Source organism: Camelus bactrianus, chromosome 17 (genome assembly GCF_048773025.1).
Source record: "Camelus bactrianus isolate YW-2024 breed Bactrian camel chromosome 17, ASM4877302v1, whole genome shotgun sequence".
Lineage (NCBI taxonomy): Eukaryota > Metazoa > Chordata > Mammalia > Artiodactyla > Camelidae > Camelus > Camelus bactrianus.
The window spans coordinates 5934885-5950343 of NC_133555.1; the positions used below are offsets into that span (position 1 = coordinate 5934885).

Consider the following 15459-nt stretch of genomic DNA (forward strand, 5'->3'; position numbering starts at 1 on the left):
GAGTGTACCTGGTGGGCCAGACTCACAGGATCCCAGAGCTGTGAGGAAGGGGCAGTTTGGAGGCAGGGGTCCTCTGGCTTAGAGAGGGAAGGTGAGAAGCTCAGCCTCTGGTAGGGGGTTATTCCCTGCCCTTCTCTGCCCCTGGTCCTAGCCTTGGGTCCTTAGGAGATACTAACAACAAAGAAGTACTAGGACCAGACTACTCTCTACTCCTCAAAACTAATCAACTACAATGTTCATCATAAGACCAGTCGCACCCAGAACCGCAGAGAAGTGGGTGAAGGTGCAGTTATATATGAATCCTTTTTTTTTTTTTTTTTTTTTTTCCGTGTATGGATCACAAGAAAAGGGAACGCTTGGTCAGGACAGAAGATAGGCTGGAGCTTCAGATTCCAAAAATCCCCGGATCGGGGTCGCTGTGGAAACGAGAGTCCCACCCGCCTTGGTCTCGCGTTCCGCGCGGAGAAGGGGAGGGGCCGTGGGAGGGCTTGGAACCGCCCCCTGAAAGGCGCGGAACCCTTGCGCGAGCGGAGCGCGCTGCTGCCCGGAGGCTCCTTGCTGGGACTCGCCGGCCTGCCAAGCCCGGCGCCGGAAGTGAGCTGTTCGGAGTCGCCGGGACCTGCCACGTCCGAGGCCTGGCGCTGCCGCCGCCGCCGCCGCCGCCGCCGCCGCCGCCGCCGCCGCCGCCGCCGCCGCCGCCGCCGCCGCCGCCGCCGCCGCCGCCGCCGCAACCATGGTGAGTTTAGGGCTGGGGTCGCCGAGCAGGGTCGCCGCCCTCCCGGGTTCCTTGCCGCGCTGACGTTCAAGCCTCGGGTCGGGGCCGTTCAGCTCTCCCGTACTACTTCGGGTTGTGGGGGTGGGCTCTGGCCCTGCGGGTTCGGACCTTTCGGAAGGAGAGGCCGGGGGAGGCCGCGGAACCTTCCGGAACTCTGAGGGCCGCGCCGCTACCGCGTCTCCTGCTCCTTCCTTACCTTCTCTTCCCTCAACGATTGAAAACAAAACCAACAACACCGTAGTAGCCACTGTATACTGAACCCTTACTTAGTTCGAGCATTGTTCCTAATCTCAGCCTGCTACCAGCCCCGTGAAGTCGGTGCTGTTATTATCGACCTATATAGGAGGCAGCTGGAGGTTCACAGAGGTGAATCCAACTGCCCAGCGAGCAAGTGGCGGAGCTGAGATTCAAACCCTCAATCATTCCCTTCTCCAACCTCCCCCTCCCCCGGCAGAAATGTTTGTGGAACAGTTGACTGGCCCAGGGCCCCGAGGTATGACGGACTCCTGGGGAAACTGATGTAAGGATGAGCTGAATGCCACTCTGAGACAGGGGCTCGGGATTTTAAACTCCTGTGGTATCCACAGTGTACGTTCAGTCCTCACTTACTCATCCAGTGAATGACCGCCCATGAGAACTAATGGTTGGAAGCATCTAGCCTGAGCCTAGCGCGGAGTGGGGTTCAGTAAATCAGTGCTCTCAGAAGGATGGGTGGGCCTGGGGTTTTGAGGGAACCTGGGTGAACCCAGAAGTCAGGACACTTGGTTTGGTTCTTGCTCTGCAGGGGACTGGGTTTTAAATCACTTGGGGGAGGGTTGACATCTGCTGCTTCAGCTGCTGAATAGAGGTGGGATCAAACTGGGGCTTGACACTCAGTTCTTTCTACATGAGTTTTTAACTCATTAACTGATTCTGAAGAGCTGAATTGTTTTGAGGACTGTCTCTTACTACTTAACAAACACCGGGCAGCTTGAAGTGCTCAGGAGGAAGGACTTTTTTAAAACGAGTTTTAAAAAACAGAACAGGCACTTGTTCAGAAGCATGGCTGCCCAGTTCTGATTGATGGATGAGAGTGATTCAAAATGAATATTGAGGGAGAGGGTATAGCTCAGTGGTATAGTGCGTGCTTAGCATTCACAAGGTCCTGGGTTCAATCCCCAGCACCTCCATTAAGTAAATAAATAAACCTAATCCCCCTGCCTCCAAAAATTAATGCTGGTTATCTCCAAGGTCCTTTGGTGACCTAGTATGAAACTCAGTAAGCTTTCTTCCTGACTCTACTTAGCCCTCAGCCATTGATTTAGGGAATTGGATGTAACAACTACCCTATGTCATCAAGTGGAAAGCTTTGTGAGCTGGGAGTTAGCAGGTGGGGCTCTTTTCACAGCTCCAGCTTTAACTCACTCTGTGACTTGAGCAAGCGCTTTCTCTCTGGGCTCCTTCATTTCCTTAGCCTGTCAGGTGACTCTGATTAACTCTGCCCTTCGCCCTTCCCAGCGCGCACGTGAGAGCACTTTGTAACGCTGACAGCTTGGCACTCACAGGAGATGCTTCTCTTTATCTTCCTTAGTTGCCTTTGCAGCCCTCGGGGGCCCACTTTGTAGGGAGTCTAGACTTTGATGAGAGAGCCTGTGCTTCCTTCGTACATACCTTTTGAACTGCTTTGCAGCCATCCTCTTCCAGTGTCCACCTTTCTGAAAAGTCAAGTCCTATTTCTACCTGCAGGGCTTGTGCTGGGAAAAGATGAAATGGGGGAAATGGTAAGAAATTAGTTCCAATCTGAAACCTCCTTTTCAGTCCCTTTTCTATCCCAAGAGTTTTGAGAGAATAGTGGCTGAGCAAAGTAAAACTGTCCTTTTTTGTTCATTTATTTATTCAGCAGATGGTCACTGAGTTCCTTCTGGTTGCAAAGCACTGTGCTGGGTGATTTGAAAGGATTCAGCACTCCAGGCAGCTCACCTTCTGGTTGGGAGCAGAAACAGCTGAAAGTGTTGTAGATATTCGGTGTTGAAGATATTCAGAGGAGTTCAGCCAGTTGGGGAATCTGGGAATCTTCAAGAAGGCGAGGGGCAGTGGGGCGGAGGTGGTGTGGCATAATTTGAGCTGGACCTCAAAGAAGGCGTAGGAAGGTGATGACCGTGGCAGCTGTGTTCCAGCCCTACAAACTGGGATCTGTCACAGGTAGTGGACCGGGAAGCAGCCTCAGAGAAAGTTGAATCAATTCTCAGAGTCTTAGGTATTAACCCTGTTATGCAAACAACTGCCTGGAACATCAGAGGCCCTGTCATCTAAGACGAGGACCCCAGCCGTAGCTCCCCCAGGGTCCCTTTCACCCTCAGAGGTAGCCAGGACTGCTCACCATCCCCGACTCTTTGCTCATCTTATTCCCTCTGCTTGGACTGTATGTTTTTTCCCTGTGCCATCTGGCAATTCCTCATCATTTGAGCCCCCGTTCATGTCCACCACCACCAGCCCCTCAGGCTGCTGTAGCACATGTAAACTATCGTTAATGTATTAATCTTGCCGTGTTAGGGTTGCTTACATGCAGGCTTCTCAGGGGTGAGATGGACCTCTTACTCCTGTCTATATCTCTAGTCCCCTGGCACATGCTTGGCAAAACGACGGCTTCTTAGAGTGAACGTTTACTGGATGAATGAATGAATGAATGAACAGTTGTGGGCAAGAACTTTAGAAATGATCGGTGGATTTAACGAGATGATTGCATTCTAACTGCCATCAGTTCATTTACCAACAATATGTTTGGTTCTAGGTGTCAGTAATTAACACAGTGGATACTTCACATGAGGACATGATTGTAAGTATTCCTTTAGCCCTTCCTTGTGGGCTGGGAATAGGGCATGTCTGTTGACCATTCATAAATCCAGTGAGGCTTTGCAGCCTTTACCAGTCAGGCTGTAGCCTCAGGGGTATGGTCAGTCTCCCAGCAATACCCTCTGAGTTGGCAGGGCTGGGGCAGTCTGGTCACTCTCTGGCAGGAGAAACCTGGGAACAGTTTGTAGCTCAAGGCCCTCAGTCTTCTGGCCAAAAAGGTAACCTGCTATGGAATGGGTTGGGAGTGGGTGCAGAGGTTTGAAATAGTCTTCCAGCCTGTGTTCCTCTTGCTGCCACTTCTTAGCCCCATTGGGAAGGGGGTTAAAAGAAGAAAAAGTAGGAAGATGACTCAATACAAAGACAGAGCCAGGCAGGACCACCACAGACAGCAGGCCAGACTTCTTTGAACCAGAAGTCATTAATTCAGGGTGTTTCTTGAGAGGCAAACACAGGGATTAGTATAAGAGGACAGGGCTTGGGAGAAGGTCCAGAGGTTAAAGTCTCCAGCAGCAAAGATGCAGAATCTGCCTCCTGCAGGGCCAGGGGGTCCAGCAGCCTTTGAACAAGACCCAGGTCAGTCAGCCTGTAGCATTTCATCCCAGGCGTCCTGCCTTCAGTCTGCCCACCAGCGGTTGCTTCTGGGCTTCTGAGAGGTTGCCTGGTCTTGAAACTGTAAGAACACACCTTTTTGGAGACAGCCTGGCACCTTGTGTAAGAAGATCCAATCTGGGACCCCCATCTAAGTTGCCTGTGCCAGCCTTGATTCCTCATAGCTAAAATGGGAAAGATCATGCCACCTATCTGTGTGGGTTCATCTTGAGGAACAGATGAGACAAAGTAGTAATGACTAACGTCTGCGTGCTCACTGAGCATCACACCCCACGCTAAACACTGTTCATTCCGTGTCTCACTTAACCTTCATAACAACCCTTGAAGCAGACACCATCATTCGCTCCATTTAAAGATAAGGAAACTAAGGTTCAAGGGGGTTAGGAAATTTTTCCAAGGTTGCACAGCAGATAGCTTAAGGAGATAGGACTTAAATCTCTTAGGTTCTATGCCCTGCTTCCTCCCGAAGTGTGTGATCACACTGTGCAGGAACAGTGCTTCAGAAATAGACTTGCAGCCAAGATATGTCTTAACACCTGCCCTGCCTGCCTCCAAGAAGCCAAGACCTGGAAGAGTGGAGGGGATTGACTTCCCAAGAAGAATCAGGGTGCTTTCCTTGGGTAGGGAGGTGAGGAAGGAATGTTGAAACAGGGAATGATTGTTTCCCTGTGAAAGGAGGTAATTCCTCCTGTTGGCAGCGAGAGTGACAGCTAATAGCTCCTGAAACCCCCAGGGTGCGACAGCTGAGGAAAGCGGCACCTGTTGAAATAGGCAGGGCCAGCAAGCAGGAGGGGCTAGTAAGTTCAGTGAGGCAGCAGGCAGAGTGGCTCAGAGGAGCCATCGCCCCGATAGGTGGAGCTGTGGGCAGGGCCCAGCCCTGGGTCTGGGTTGCCAGGCAGCACTGATGAAGTCAGTTCATCAGTGATGAGACCAGCAACATTTAAGGCATGGGCGGAGAGTCTGGGGTACTGGGCACACGAAGGAAAAGGTCAAGTAGAAACCTGGGAACCAAGGCCCAAAAGCGTCCACGGCTGTGGGTGGAGGAAGGAGCCCAAATGTCTGGGTGGAGCCCAGTGTCCAGGCCAGATGTGCACCACAGGGGCCCTGACTGGGGCCTACAGGCAGTCATACCTGCTTCTTGGGGTGAACGTTCTTGGGGTCAGCTTTAGCCCTGGGTTCTGGGGGCCGAGCTGACATCCCTAGTAGCCCACGGAGCCTCAGAACCCAGTGCGGCCTGAGGAAGGAGGAAGAAGAGGGAAGCTAGGCAAGCTGCTTTTCTCCCATTCCCACCCTATAGGACAGGATTGGAAGGACTTCCCCTGTGATGTAAAGAAAAGCAGCTGGGTGTGGTTTTTCTTGTCCCTTTCAGAAAGATATGGCCTGTCAGAGAAGTGACAATGTTGACATGCTAGCTTCCTGCCTGGTAGTGATGATTCTTTGAGAGTCAACTAATTTCAGGTAGATTCTGGTCCAAACTAGACTCTGTCCTGGTGCCTGCCCCACCCCAACCCCACCCCGGGCTCAGCCTGCAGGCTTCCCGAGCTACCCTCTCTTTGCAGCATGATGCCCAGATGGACTACTACGGCACCCGCCTGGCAACCTGCTCGTCCGACAGGTCCGTGAAAATCTTTGACGTTCGCAATGGAGGCCAGATCCTCATCGCCGACCTCAGGGGGTGAGTGCAGCCAACCCTGGGCAAGGTCTCAGAGAGTTTGGGCTTGAACACGGCAGGGAAGGCTGAGAGCCCAGATCAGAGCAGCCCGCAGTGCGGTTAGCGGAGCAGACACCTGGCCCCAGCCAGCCTGCTGCCCTCAGCAGGCGTCCCAGGCTGGTGGAGTTGGGAGCGCATCCCGGCTTTCCCGCCCAGATGTCACTGAAAGCCCTTGAGCAGGAGAGTCACTTTCCCTTTGGAGCCTTCACCCGCTCACCCTCAAAACAGGCTGATGCTGTCCCCTGCCCCCAGGTAGAGCCCATTCCCAGCAAGCTCTCAGTAGTTACTGCTATTTTTAAAAGTGGGGAACTGCCTTTTTTTTATTTTAACAAATTGAGCCCACATGATCTAAAGTGACTCAAGCATGGTAATGTCAGCATGTGACAGTAACTGTATAAATCCCGTAATTCTGCCTGTCTGCCCATGGCAGGTACTCAGTGAACATTTGTGGCTGTTTGATTTACCTTTCCCCCTGCTGAGTTTCTTGAGGTCCTCGCTCTCAATTTTAGGGCGTCACACTAACGCTTTCCCTCAGTTCATTACCTCAAATAGGTAGGGGTTCTTAACCTGGGTCCCAGGGATCTCCTAGGGTTCTGTGGGTAGAATTCAGGGGGCAGTGAATTGGGAAAGGGGAAAAATCAGGGCTTTATTTTCAGTGACTGATACTTAGTATTTCCTTCAATTACGGGTAAAGGCCAGGAGCCGCAGTAGTAGTCATAGTGCCAGTCACTTTGTTTCCAGTAGAAGTCACAGCTCTTTTTATGTCACATGACAGTTGTCGCTTTCTCAGAACAGCATTTATGCTCATCACTGCTTTGAAATTAGAATGGTTATTAGACTTACCGCTGGAGTTTGTTACTTATGTGTTAAAAAAGAAGCAGATGTATCACTATATCATAAATTATCTTTAATGTTTTGATAACTGTCTTTCAATGGAGTTGAGTTTCCTTTGTAATCCTAGCTCTATGGATTTTACCCATTATTCTGAGAAGGGACCATAACCGTCACCAGACTGCACAGGAGAGATTGTGAGTCCCTGACAAGTTCGCACTTGGTACACGTTTGTCAGCTGAATTAAAGAAGACACAGCCAAGTCAGTAGCCATTTGGGAAGACAGGCCTAGAAATTCCCCTCCCCCTGAGTGTCAGGAGTCGAGTGACTGGGAGTCAAATGCCACAGGGTAAGGACCAGCTGCCAGCACTGGCGGAGGCCGTCCTGTCTCTGTCACTCGGTCCTTTTGCTCTGTGTTTTTCTTCTGCCTAAAGGACATAAAATACTAGGGGGTGAAAAATTCACACACTCATTCTTTTTTCCCTCGGTTAAAACTATACTAGTTGTAGGACATTTGAGTCTACCGAGTTTCATTAGCAGCTCCTTTGTAGAGATGGAGATGGGCTGTTGTCCCAGCTGGAGGCTGTCTGCAGCCCCGGGGTGAGGGAGTGAGCCAGGAGCAGCACTCAGAGCCCACAGGCATTGAGCATTGAGTTTTTCCCTTTTCTTGTACCAAGCACTGCTCTGAGCTCTTTGTGTGAGTTATCACAGACATTTCCCTCATGACCTGTGTAAAAAGAAGTAAGAGACAAAGCCAAAGAGAGGCTGTGACCCTGGCCTAAAGTCAGGCAGCTAGGGGATGGTCACCTCTGTGCCACCTCTTGTGTGCTGGTGCCCCCTGCCGCACCCGGCAGCTGCAGGACAGCCCCAGTACAGAGCCCGGCACAGGGTACTGCTCACACAGTACTCACCAGGTGAATGTATAAAGCCGGGAAGAGAAGAGAGAGGCGTGACATGCCTTTTGAAGAAGTTAAGAGAGTGGTGGAAAGTATCAAAATGAAACGGTTCCTGCCTCCACAAGAGGCTGACCACCTGGGAAGATGAATAGTGATTCACTCTGCAGACACAGCGTGAGCCCTTGCAGGTGTAAACCCTGGACCGATCAGGGACTGCTGATGACAGCAGATGTAAGTGGTGCTGGCTGAAGTCTGGAGCAGGGAAGGGTTCCGCCCAGTCGGGACAGAGGGGCTGACTCGCTTTCAGCCTCAGGGTCCTCACTGCCCAGTGAAGGCCCCTTTTGGAGTGACATTCTACAGCTCCCTTTCTGAAATTCTTAGACAGTTCTGTCTTGAGAAGCCATTCACTTCTGACCCTCTCGCCTTGCAGTCATGAGGGTCCTGTGTGGCAGGTGGCCTGGGCCCACCCCATGTACGGCAACATCCTGGCGTCCTGCTCCTACGACCGGAAGGTCATTATCTGGAAAGAGGAAAATGGCACCTGGGAGAAGACGCACGAGCACACGGGACACGACTCCTCAGGTACACTGAGCGTGGCACGCTGGGGAGGCCTCTGTCCTGGCTAGCGCCTGGCCGTCCCCGGGGGTGCTCCTCACCTGTCCTTTGGGCTTTGGTTGCTTTTCTGCTGGTCTGTCCACAGTGGAGGTGATGCCCTGAGACCTACAGCCAATCCAAAGTAAATGAGAAAAGCAAAGGCAACACAGTGAGGGTTTTTTTTTTTAAGGTTTATTCATTTTAAGTACTGATCTTTATTCTCAGATTATAAGATAGGCTTTAGTGAATGAACTGATGATATTAGTAGGTGTTGGGTTTTTAAAATCTGCTTAATTAACAAAATTACAACTTCCCCAAGGGATCCCTGAAATTTTTTTTTTCTAAGAAATTTCGTGAAACAGTAAGTCTGGGAAATGAAAGTCAGCTCGCTGTGCCTCTCTCCCCCTGCAGTAAACTCTGTGTGCTGGGCCCCCCATGACTACGGCCTGATCCTGGCCTGTGGGAGCTCGGATGGCGCCATCTCCCTGCTCACCTACACCGGGCTGGGCCAGTGGGAAGTGAAGAAGATCAACAATGCTCACACTGTAAGTCCAGGCCCCACCCTTGTGCAGAGGGGAGCTCTGTGGCCTTGCCAGATGTCCCCTCTGGACTCCTTAGAGAGTGGCAGGAGCCGTGTCGCTGCTGTGTGGTGAGCCATTAGAGGGGGCTACTGGTCTGACATGCTTGGGAGAGCAGCTTTGAGCCTCTTTGCTCTGAAGCCAGACAGAGGCTGCATCCAAGGAGGCCGGGCTGCACCAGCCTCATTCGGCCCAGGGTAGGTTGGCACTGGTCCCTCCATGTCAGGGAGGGCCAGCGCACTGGCAGGGTGGTGGCAGCAGCCTGCCTACTTATCACTCTTGCTATGGGCACCTCAAGTTGACATGACCTGCAGTGGTCATTGGGATCCCCTGGAACTGAGTGGTATTATAACAGTATCATAGGAATTTAATTCTCTGTACTTCTTGTCATTGGACATTAAGGTTGAAACAGTCAAGAAAGCACTTTGTGGATGTGGGAGGATTGTTCAGTGGTAGCATGCATGAGGTCCTGGGTTCAATCCCCAGTACCTTCATTAAAAAGAAAGAACGGAAGAAAGAGGAAGGAAGGAAGGAAGGAAGGAAAGAAAAAAGAAAAGAAAAGAAAAGAGAAGAAAAGAAAAAAAAAGAAAAAAGAAAGCACTGTGGACAGTGGGGGGGAAACTCACATTTCTGAGCCTCTCTGTTGTGTGTCACGTAATCCTCACAAGCGTTTGTGAATGAAAGAAGGAACTGACAGATGTACAGATTTGCAGGGTCAGCAGTCCTGTTCTCATTTTATGATTAGGCAGGTGAGGCTCAGAAAAAGTAAGTGATTTAGAGAAGGCACTGTGCTGGGGTTAGGACCCTGGAATCCATGTGCCTTCTGTCTACACAGCAGTCCAGCTCTGATGGCCCCAACACTTCTGAAGGCTACCCTGATAGAAATTAGGAGCCCCCCGTATGACCCTGGCCTTCAGCAGTTCTCAACTTCGGGGGACCCACAGCCTGCCCAGCCTTCAAGGCCCCAGGAGCCTGTCTTAGGGTCTGGTTACTTGGGACCCTGTGACGCTCTTGCCGTGTTGTGGCTATTGTACGTAGTGCTGCTGTGACCATGGGGTTGCAGGTGTCTTTGAATTAAGGTTCCCTCCGGAGATATGCCCAGGAGTGGGATTGTTGGGTCATATGATAAATCTGTTTTTAGTCTTTTGAGGAAATCTCCATACTGTTTTCCATAATGGCTGCACCAAACTACGTTCCCATCAATAGTGTAGGAGGGTTCCCTTTTCTCCACAGCCTCTCCAGCATTTATTGTTCATGGACTTTTGAATGATGGCGATTTTGACTGATTTGAGGTGATACCTCATTGTAGTTTTGATTTGCATTTCTCTGATAATTAGTGATACGGAGCATTTTTTCATGTGCCAATTGGACATTTGTATGTCTTCATTGGAGAATTGCTTGTTTAGGTCTTCTGCCCATTTTTGGATTGGATTTGGGTTTTTTTGTTGTTGTTAAGTTGCATGAGTTGTTTAAATATTCTGGAAATTAAGCCCCTGTCAGTCTCATCTTTTGCAAATATTTTCTCCCATTCCATAGGTTGTTGTTTTATTTTGCTTATGGTTTCCTTTGCTGTGCCAAAGCTTAAAAGTTTAATTATGTACCATTTGTTTATTTTTGCTTTTATTTCTATTGCCTGGGTAGACTGCTCTAAGAGAACATTGCTAAGATTTATGTCACAGAATATTTTGCCTATGTTTTCTTCTAAGAGGTTGGTTGGTTTTTAATTGAAGTACAGTCATATTGTGTACTTGATAATGTGTAATTGATAATGTGTCAATTTCTGGTGTACAGCACAATGTTCAGTCATGCATTTACATACATATATTCATTTTCATTTTTTTCATTAAAGGTTATTATAAGATATGGAATATAGTTCCCTGTGCTATACAGAAGAAATTTTTTAATCTATTTTTATATATAGTGACTAACATTTGTAAATCTCAAACTCCCAAATTTATCCCTTTCCACCCCCTTTCCCCAGTAACCATAAGATTGTTTACTATGCCTGTGGTCTGTTTTGTAGATGAGTTCATAGTATCCTTTTTCTTTTTTTTTTTTTGTTAGATTCCACGTATGAGTGATATCATGACATTTCTCTTTGTCTTTTTGGCTTACTTCACTTAGAATGACAATCTCTAGGTCCATCCATGTTGCTGCAAATGGCATTATTTTATTCTTTTTATGGCTGAGTAGTATTCCATTGTATAAATATACCACAACTTCTTTGTCCAATCATCTGTTGATGGACATTTAGGTTGCTTCCATGTCTTGGTTATTGTAAATAGTTTTGCATGATGGCCATTCTGACTGGTTTTGATTCGCATTTCTCTGATAATTAGCGATACTGAGCATTTTTTCAGGTGCCTATTGTCCATTTGTATGTCTTCACTGGAGAATTGCTTGTTTAGGTCTTCTGCCCATTTTTGGATTGGGTTATATGTTTTTTTGTTATTAAGTTGTATGAGCTGTTTATATATTCTGGAAATTAAGCCTTTGTCAGTCCCATTATTTTCAAGTATTTTCTCCCATTCCGTAGGTTGTCATTTTATTTTGCTTATGGTTTCCTTTGCTGTGCAAAAGCTTATGAGTTTAGTTAGGTCCCATTTGTTTATTTTTGCTTTTATTTCTATTGCCTGAGTAGACTACCCTTGGAGAACATTGCTAAGATTTATGTCACAGAATCTTTTGCTCATGTTTTCTTCTAGGAGATTTATCGTGTCTTGTCTTATGTTTAAATCTTTAAGCCATTTTGAGTTTATTTTTGTCTATGGTGTGAGGGAGTGTGCTAGCTTCATTGATTTACTTGTGGCTGTCCAGTTCTCCCAACACTACTTGCTGAAAAGACTGTCTTTTCTCCATTGTATAGTCTCACCTCCTTTGTCAAAGATTAACTGACTATAGGTCTGTGGATTTATTTCTTGGTTCTCTATTCTATTCCATTGATCCATATGTCTGTTTTTATGCCAATACCATGCTGTTTTGATTACCGTAGCTCTGTATTATTGTCTGAAGTCTGGGAGAGTTATTCCTTCAGTTTCATTCTTTTTCATTGGTATTGCTTTGGCAGTTCTGGGTCTTTTGTGATTCCATATAAATTTTAGTAGTTATTTGTCCTGGTTCTTTGAAAAATGTTATGGATAATTTGATAGGGATTGCATTAAATCTGTAGATTGCCTTGGGAATTATGGCCATTTTAACAGTATTGATTCTTCCAATCTAAGAGCATGTGATATCTTTCCATTTCTTTAAGCCATCTTTAATTTCCTTAATCAGTGTTTTGTACTTCTCCACATAAAAGTCTTTCATCTCCTTGGTCAGCTTTATTCCTAAGTATTCTATTTTTTTGGATGCAATTGTAAAAGGGATTGTTTCTTTACACTTCTTTTCTGATTTCATTGTTAGTGTAAAGAAATGCAACTGATTTCTGTATGTTAATCCTGTATCCTGCTACCTTGCCGAATTCTTTCATCAGCTCTAGTAGTTTTTGTGTGGAGCCTTTAGGGTTTTCTATATATAGTATGTCATCCACATATAGTGAGAATTTTACCTCTTTTCTTTCAATTTGGGTCCTTTTTATTTCTTTTTCTTGTCTAATTGCTATGGCTAGGACTTCCAATACTATGTTGAATAGAAGTGGACATCCTTGTTCCAGATTTTAGTGAGAAGGCTTTCAATTTTTCACCATTGAGTATTAGGCTGGCTGTAGGTTTGTCATAAATAGCTTTTATTATGTTGAAATATGTTCCCTGTGTACCTACTTTGGTTAGAGTTTTTATCATAAATGGGTGTTGAATTTTATCAGATGGTTTTTCTACATCTATTGGGATGATTATGTGATTTTTGTCCTTTCTCTTGTTGATGTAGTGTGTCACGTTGATTGATTTGCATATGCTGAACCATCCTTGTGTCCCTGGGATGAACCCAACATGATCATGGTGTGTGATCTTTTTTACGTGTTGTTGGATTCTGTTTGCTAATATTTTGTTGAGGATTTTTGCATCTATGTTCATCAATGATATAGGCCTGTAGCTTTCTTTTTTGGTAGTGTCTTTGTCTGGCTTTGGTATCAGTCATGGTGGCTTCATAGAATGAGTTTGGGAGTACTCCCTCCTCTTCAGTCTTTTGGAAGAGTTTGAGAAGGGTCAGTATGAGCTCTTATTTATATGTCTGATAGAATTCCCCAGTGAAGCCATGTGGCCCTGGATGTTTGTTTGCAGGGAGGTTTTTTATTGCTGATTCTATTTCATTTCTAGTGATTGATCTGTTCAAATGATCTGTTTCTTCTTGATTCAGTTTTGGTGGACTGTATGTTTCTAGAAGCTTGTCCATTTCTTCTAAGTTGTCCAGTTTATTGCCATATAGTTGTTCATAGTATTCTCTTAAGATTTTTTGTATTTCTGTGGTATTGGTTGTAATTTCTCCATTTTCATTTCTTAATTTGTTTATTTGTGTCCTCTCTCTTTTCTTCTTGGTGAACCAGGTTTGTCAATTTTGTTTACTCTTTCAAAAAACCAGCACTTGATTGATTTTTTTCCTATTGTTTTTTAAATCTTTATTGTATTTATTTCCCCCTTGATCATTATTATTTCTTTCCTTCTTCTGACTTTAGGTGTTTGTTTTTTGTTTTTTTTTTCTTTCAGCACTTTGAGATATGTTTGTATCTTGACTGCAGTGATGGTTGTACAGGGTATACCTATGTCAAAGTTCATCAAATTGTGCACTTTACGTGCTGTTAAGTCAATTCGATCTCAAAGCTGTGTTTAACATCTGGAGTATAAAGAATGCAAACTGTTACCAGTATGCAAGAACTCAAGGACTGTTGTTTCCATAAGCCTTTCCCGAGGTATCTACTAGAGAATATGCTTTAGACAACAAAAATGAGTAGAAAGACATCCATATAAATATATAGTTAATTATAAAGAACTAAGATTGAATGAGGTCCTGGCCATGTGCTTGGCTAAAGTACAACTGTTAAAAATGGTGTGCAGCACAAGCAGCTGGAGAACTAGACTTTTTAGTGTTGGTACCATTCACACAAAAACACCCCCCAAAACAAACAAACACTGTGGGGGAGAGTGGGGGGAGCATTGAAAACACTTTTTTTTTAATGTTTTTAGTAATCATATTGACGTTATTCTGAGGCTGTTCTATGTGTGAAATGAGATTAAATATTTATGTAGCAGTGAGCATCCCTAGCACCAGAAAGACATGTGAAATACAGTTTCTCATTAAAAGAAACCAGAGGTCTTGAGGAAATGGCTGATTCCTGATCTCAGGCAAGAAAGGTACAAGATGAGCCTGGAACATCTTGTCATTCCAGATCCAGATAGAGAAGAAACGACCGGTGACATACTTGGACGTACTCGTCAAAGGAGCCAGCTTGAACAGGCTCGTGCTGCCGAAGATGGGCAGCTTGAGTGTAAAACATTAGAATAATTGCAATGAACTGAACCCAAAACATAGCTTAAATCCATGAATTTATCCTGATATTTAAAAGAGAATCAGTCATCTTTGGAGAATGACAGAGAACTAGTTCAGAAAGAGTCAAGCATTTACCCTGCCTTTTCTATCAGATCTGTACCCCTGGGAAACCAAATGCTAATGAGTGGAATTGCCCCTACCTAGAATATTCCATGGAATAAGTGACAAAGAAATAAATAGAATGACAGTATCACCATTTTGTAATGCCCCATGAATTAAGAGATGCATAAATTAAGGACAGGCGTTAATAACATAGAAAGACAGTCTGACATCCTGTGCCTCCTGGTGAAGGAATACAAGACCACTGTAGTCTTGGCAAAAGGAACACCCCTGGATCTGAGCCAGTTTTGGACCCAGCTGACAGTTTTCAGGAATTTAGAGGAACATGTTGAACTGAGTATGCAAAAACAAAAGCCAGCCTGAGATGACCTTCAACAGGAAAATGAGAAGCTAAAAAAAGATCACAGGAGAAATCTGTAAGTTAGAAGATGCAAGAGGCATCCAAAAAATGTTAACACTGCTCACAATAGCTGTCATCAAAAAGTGTACAAATAAATACTAGAGAGGGTGTGGGGAAAAGGGAACTGTCCTGAACTGTTGGTGGGAATGTAGAATGGTGCAGCCACTATGGAAAACAGTATGGAGGTTCCTTAAAAAACTAAAAATAGAGCTACCATATGATCCAGCAATCCCACTCCTGGGCATATCAGAAAAAGACAAAAACTAATCTGAAAAGATAAATGTACCCTAGTGTTCATAGCAGCACTATTTATAGTAGCCAAGACCTGAAAGCAACCTAAGTGTCCATCATGTGTGTGTATATATGTATATACATATACAATGGAATATTACTTAGCCATGAAAAAGAAAAATACTGCCATTTGCAGCAATATGGATAGGCCTAGACTCACTACTAAGCGAAATAAGTCAGAAAGACAAATATTATATTGATGTCACTTACATGTGGAATCTAAAAAATACAAATTTACCTATATACAAAACAGAAACAGATTTACAGACATAGAAAGCAAACTTATAGCTACCAAGGGGAAAGGGAGGGGAGGGAGTGAGTATGGGATTAACAGGTACACACTACTATATATAAAATACATAAACAAGGATTTACTGTATAGCAGGGAACTCTATTCAGTA

General features: G+C 45.8%; 1 protein-coding gene across 4 annotated transcripts in view; it reads left to right on the plus strand.

Moving 5' to 3' along the window:
- The first annotated feature begins 688 nt into the window (after window positions 1–688).
- SEC13 (SEC13 homolog, nuclear pore and COPII coat complex component) overlaps window positions 689–15459 on the plus strand; it is a 33424-nt gene continuing 18653 nt past the window's right edge. For all 4 annotated transcript variants that reach the window (XM_074344353.1, XM_074344355.1, XM_074344352.1 and 1 more), the window contains exons 1-5: window positions 689–736; window positions 3546–3590; window positions 5776–5891; window positions 8085–8236; window positions 8660–8793. In XM_074344353.1, coding sequence (XP_074200454.1) covers window positions 734–736; window positions 3546–3590; window positions 5776–5891; window positions 8085–8236; window positions 8660–8793 — 450 coding nt within the window. In that variant the 5' untranslated portion in view covers window positions 689–733. The remainder of the gene's footprint in view (window positions 737–3545; window positions 3591–5775; window positions 5892–8084; window positions 8237–8659; window positions 8794–15459) is intronic.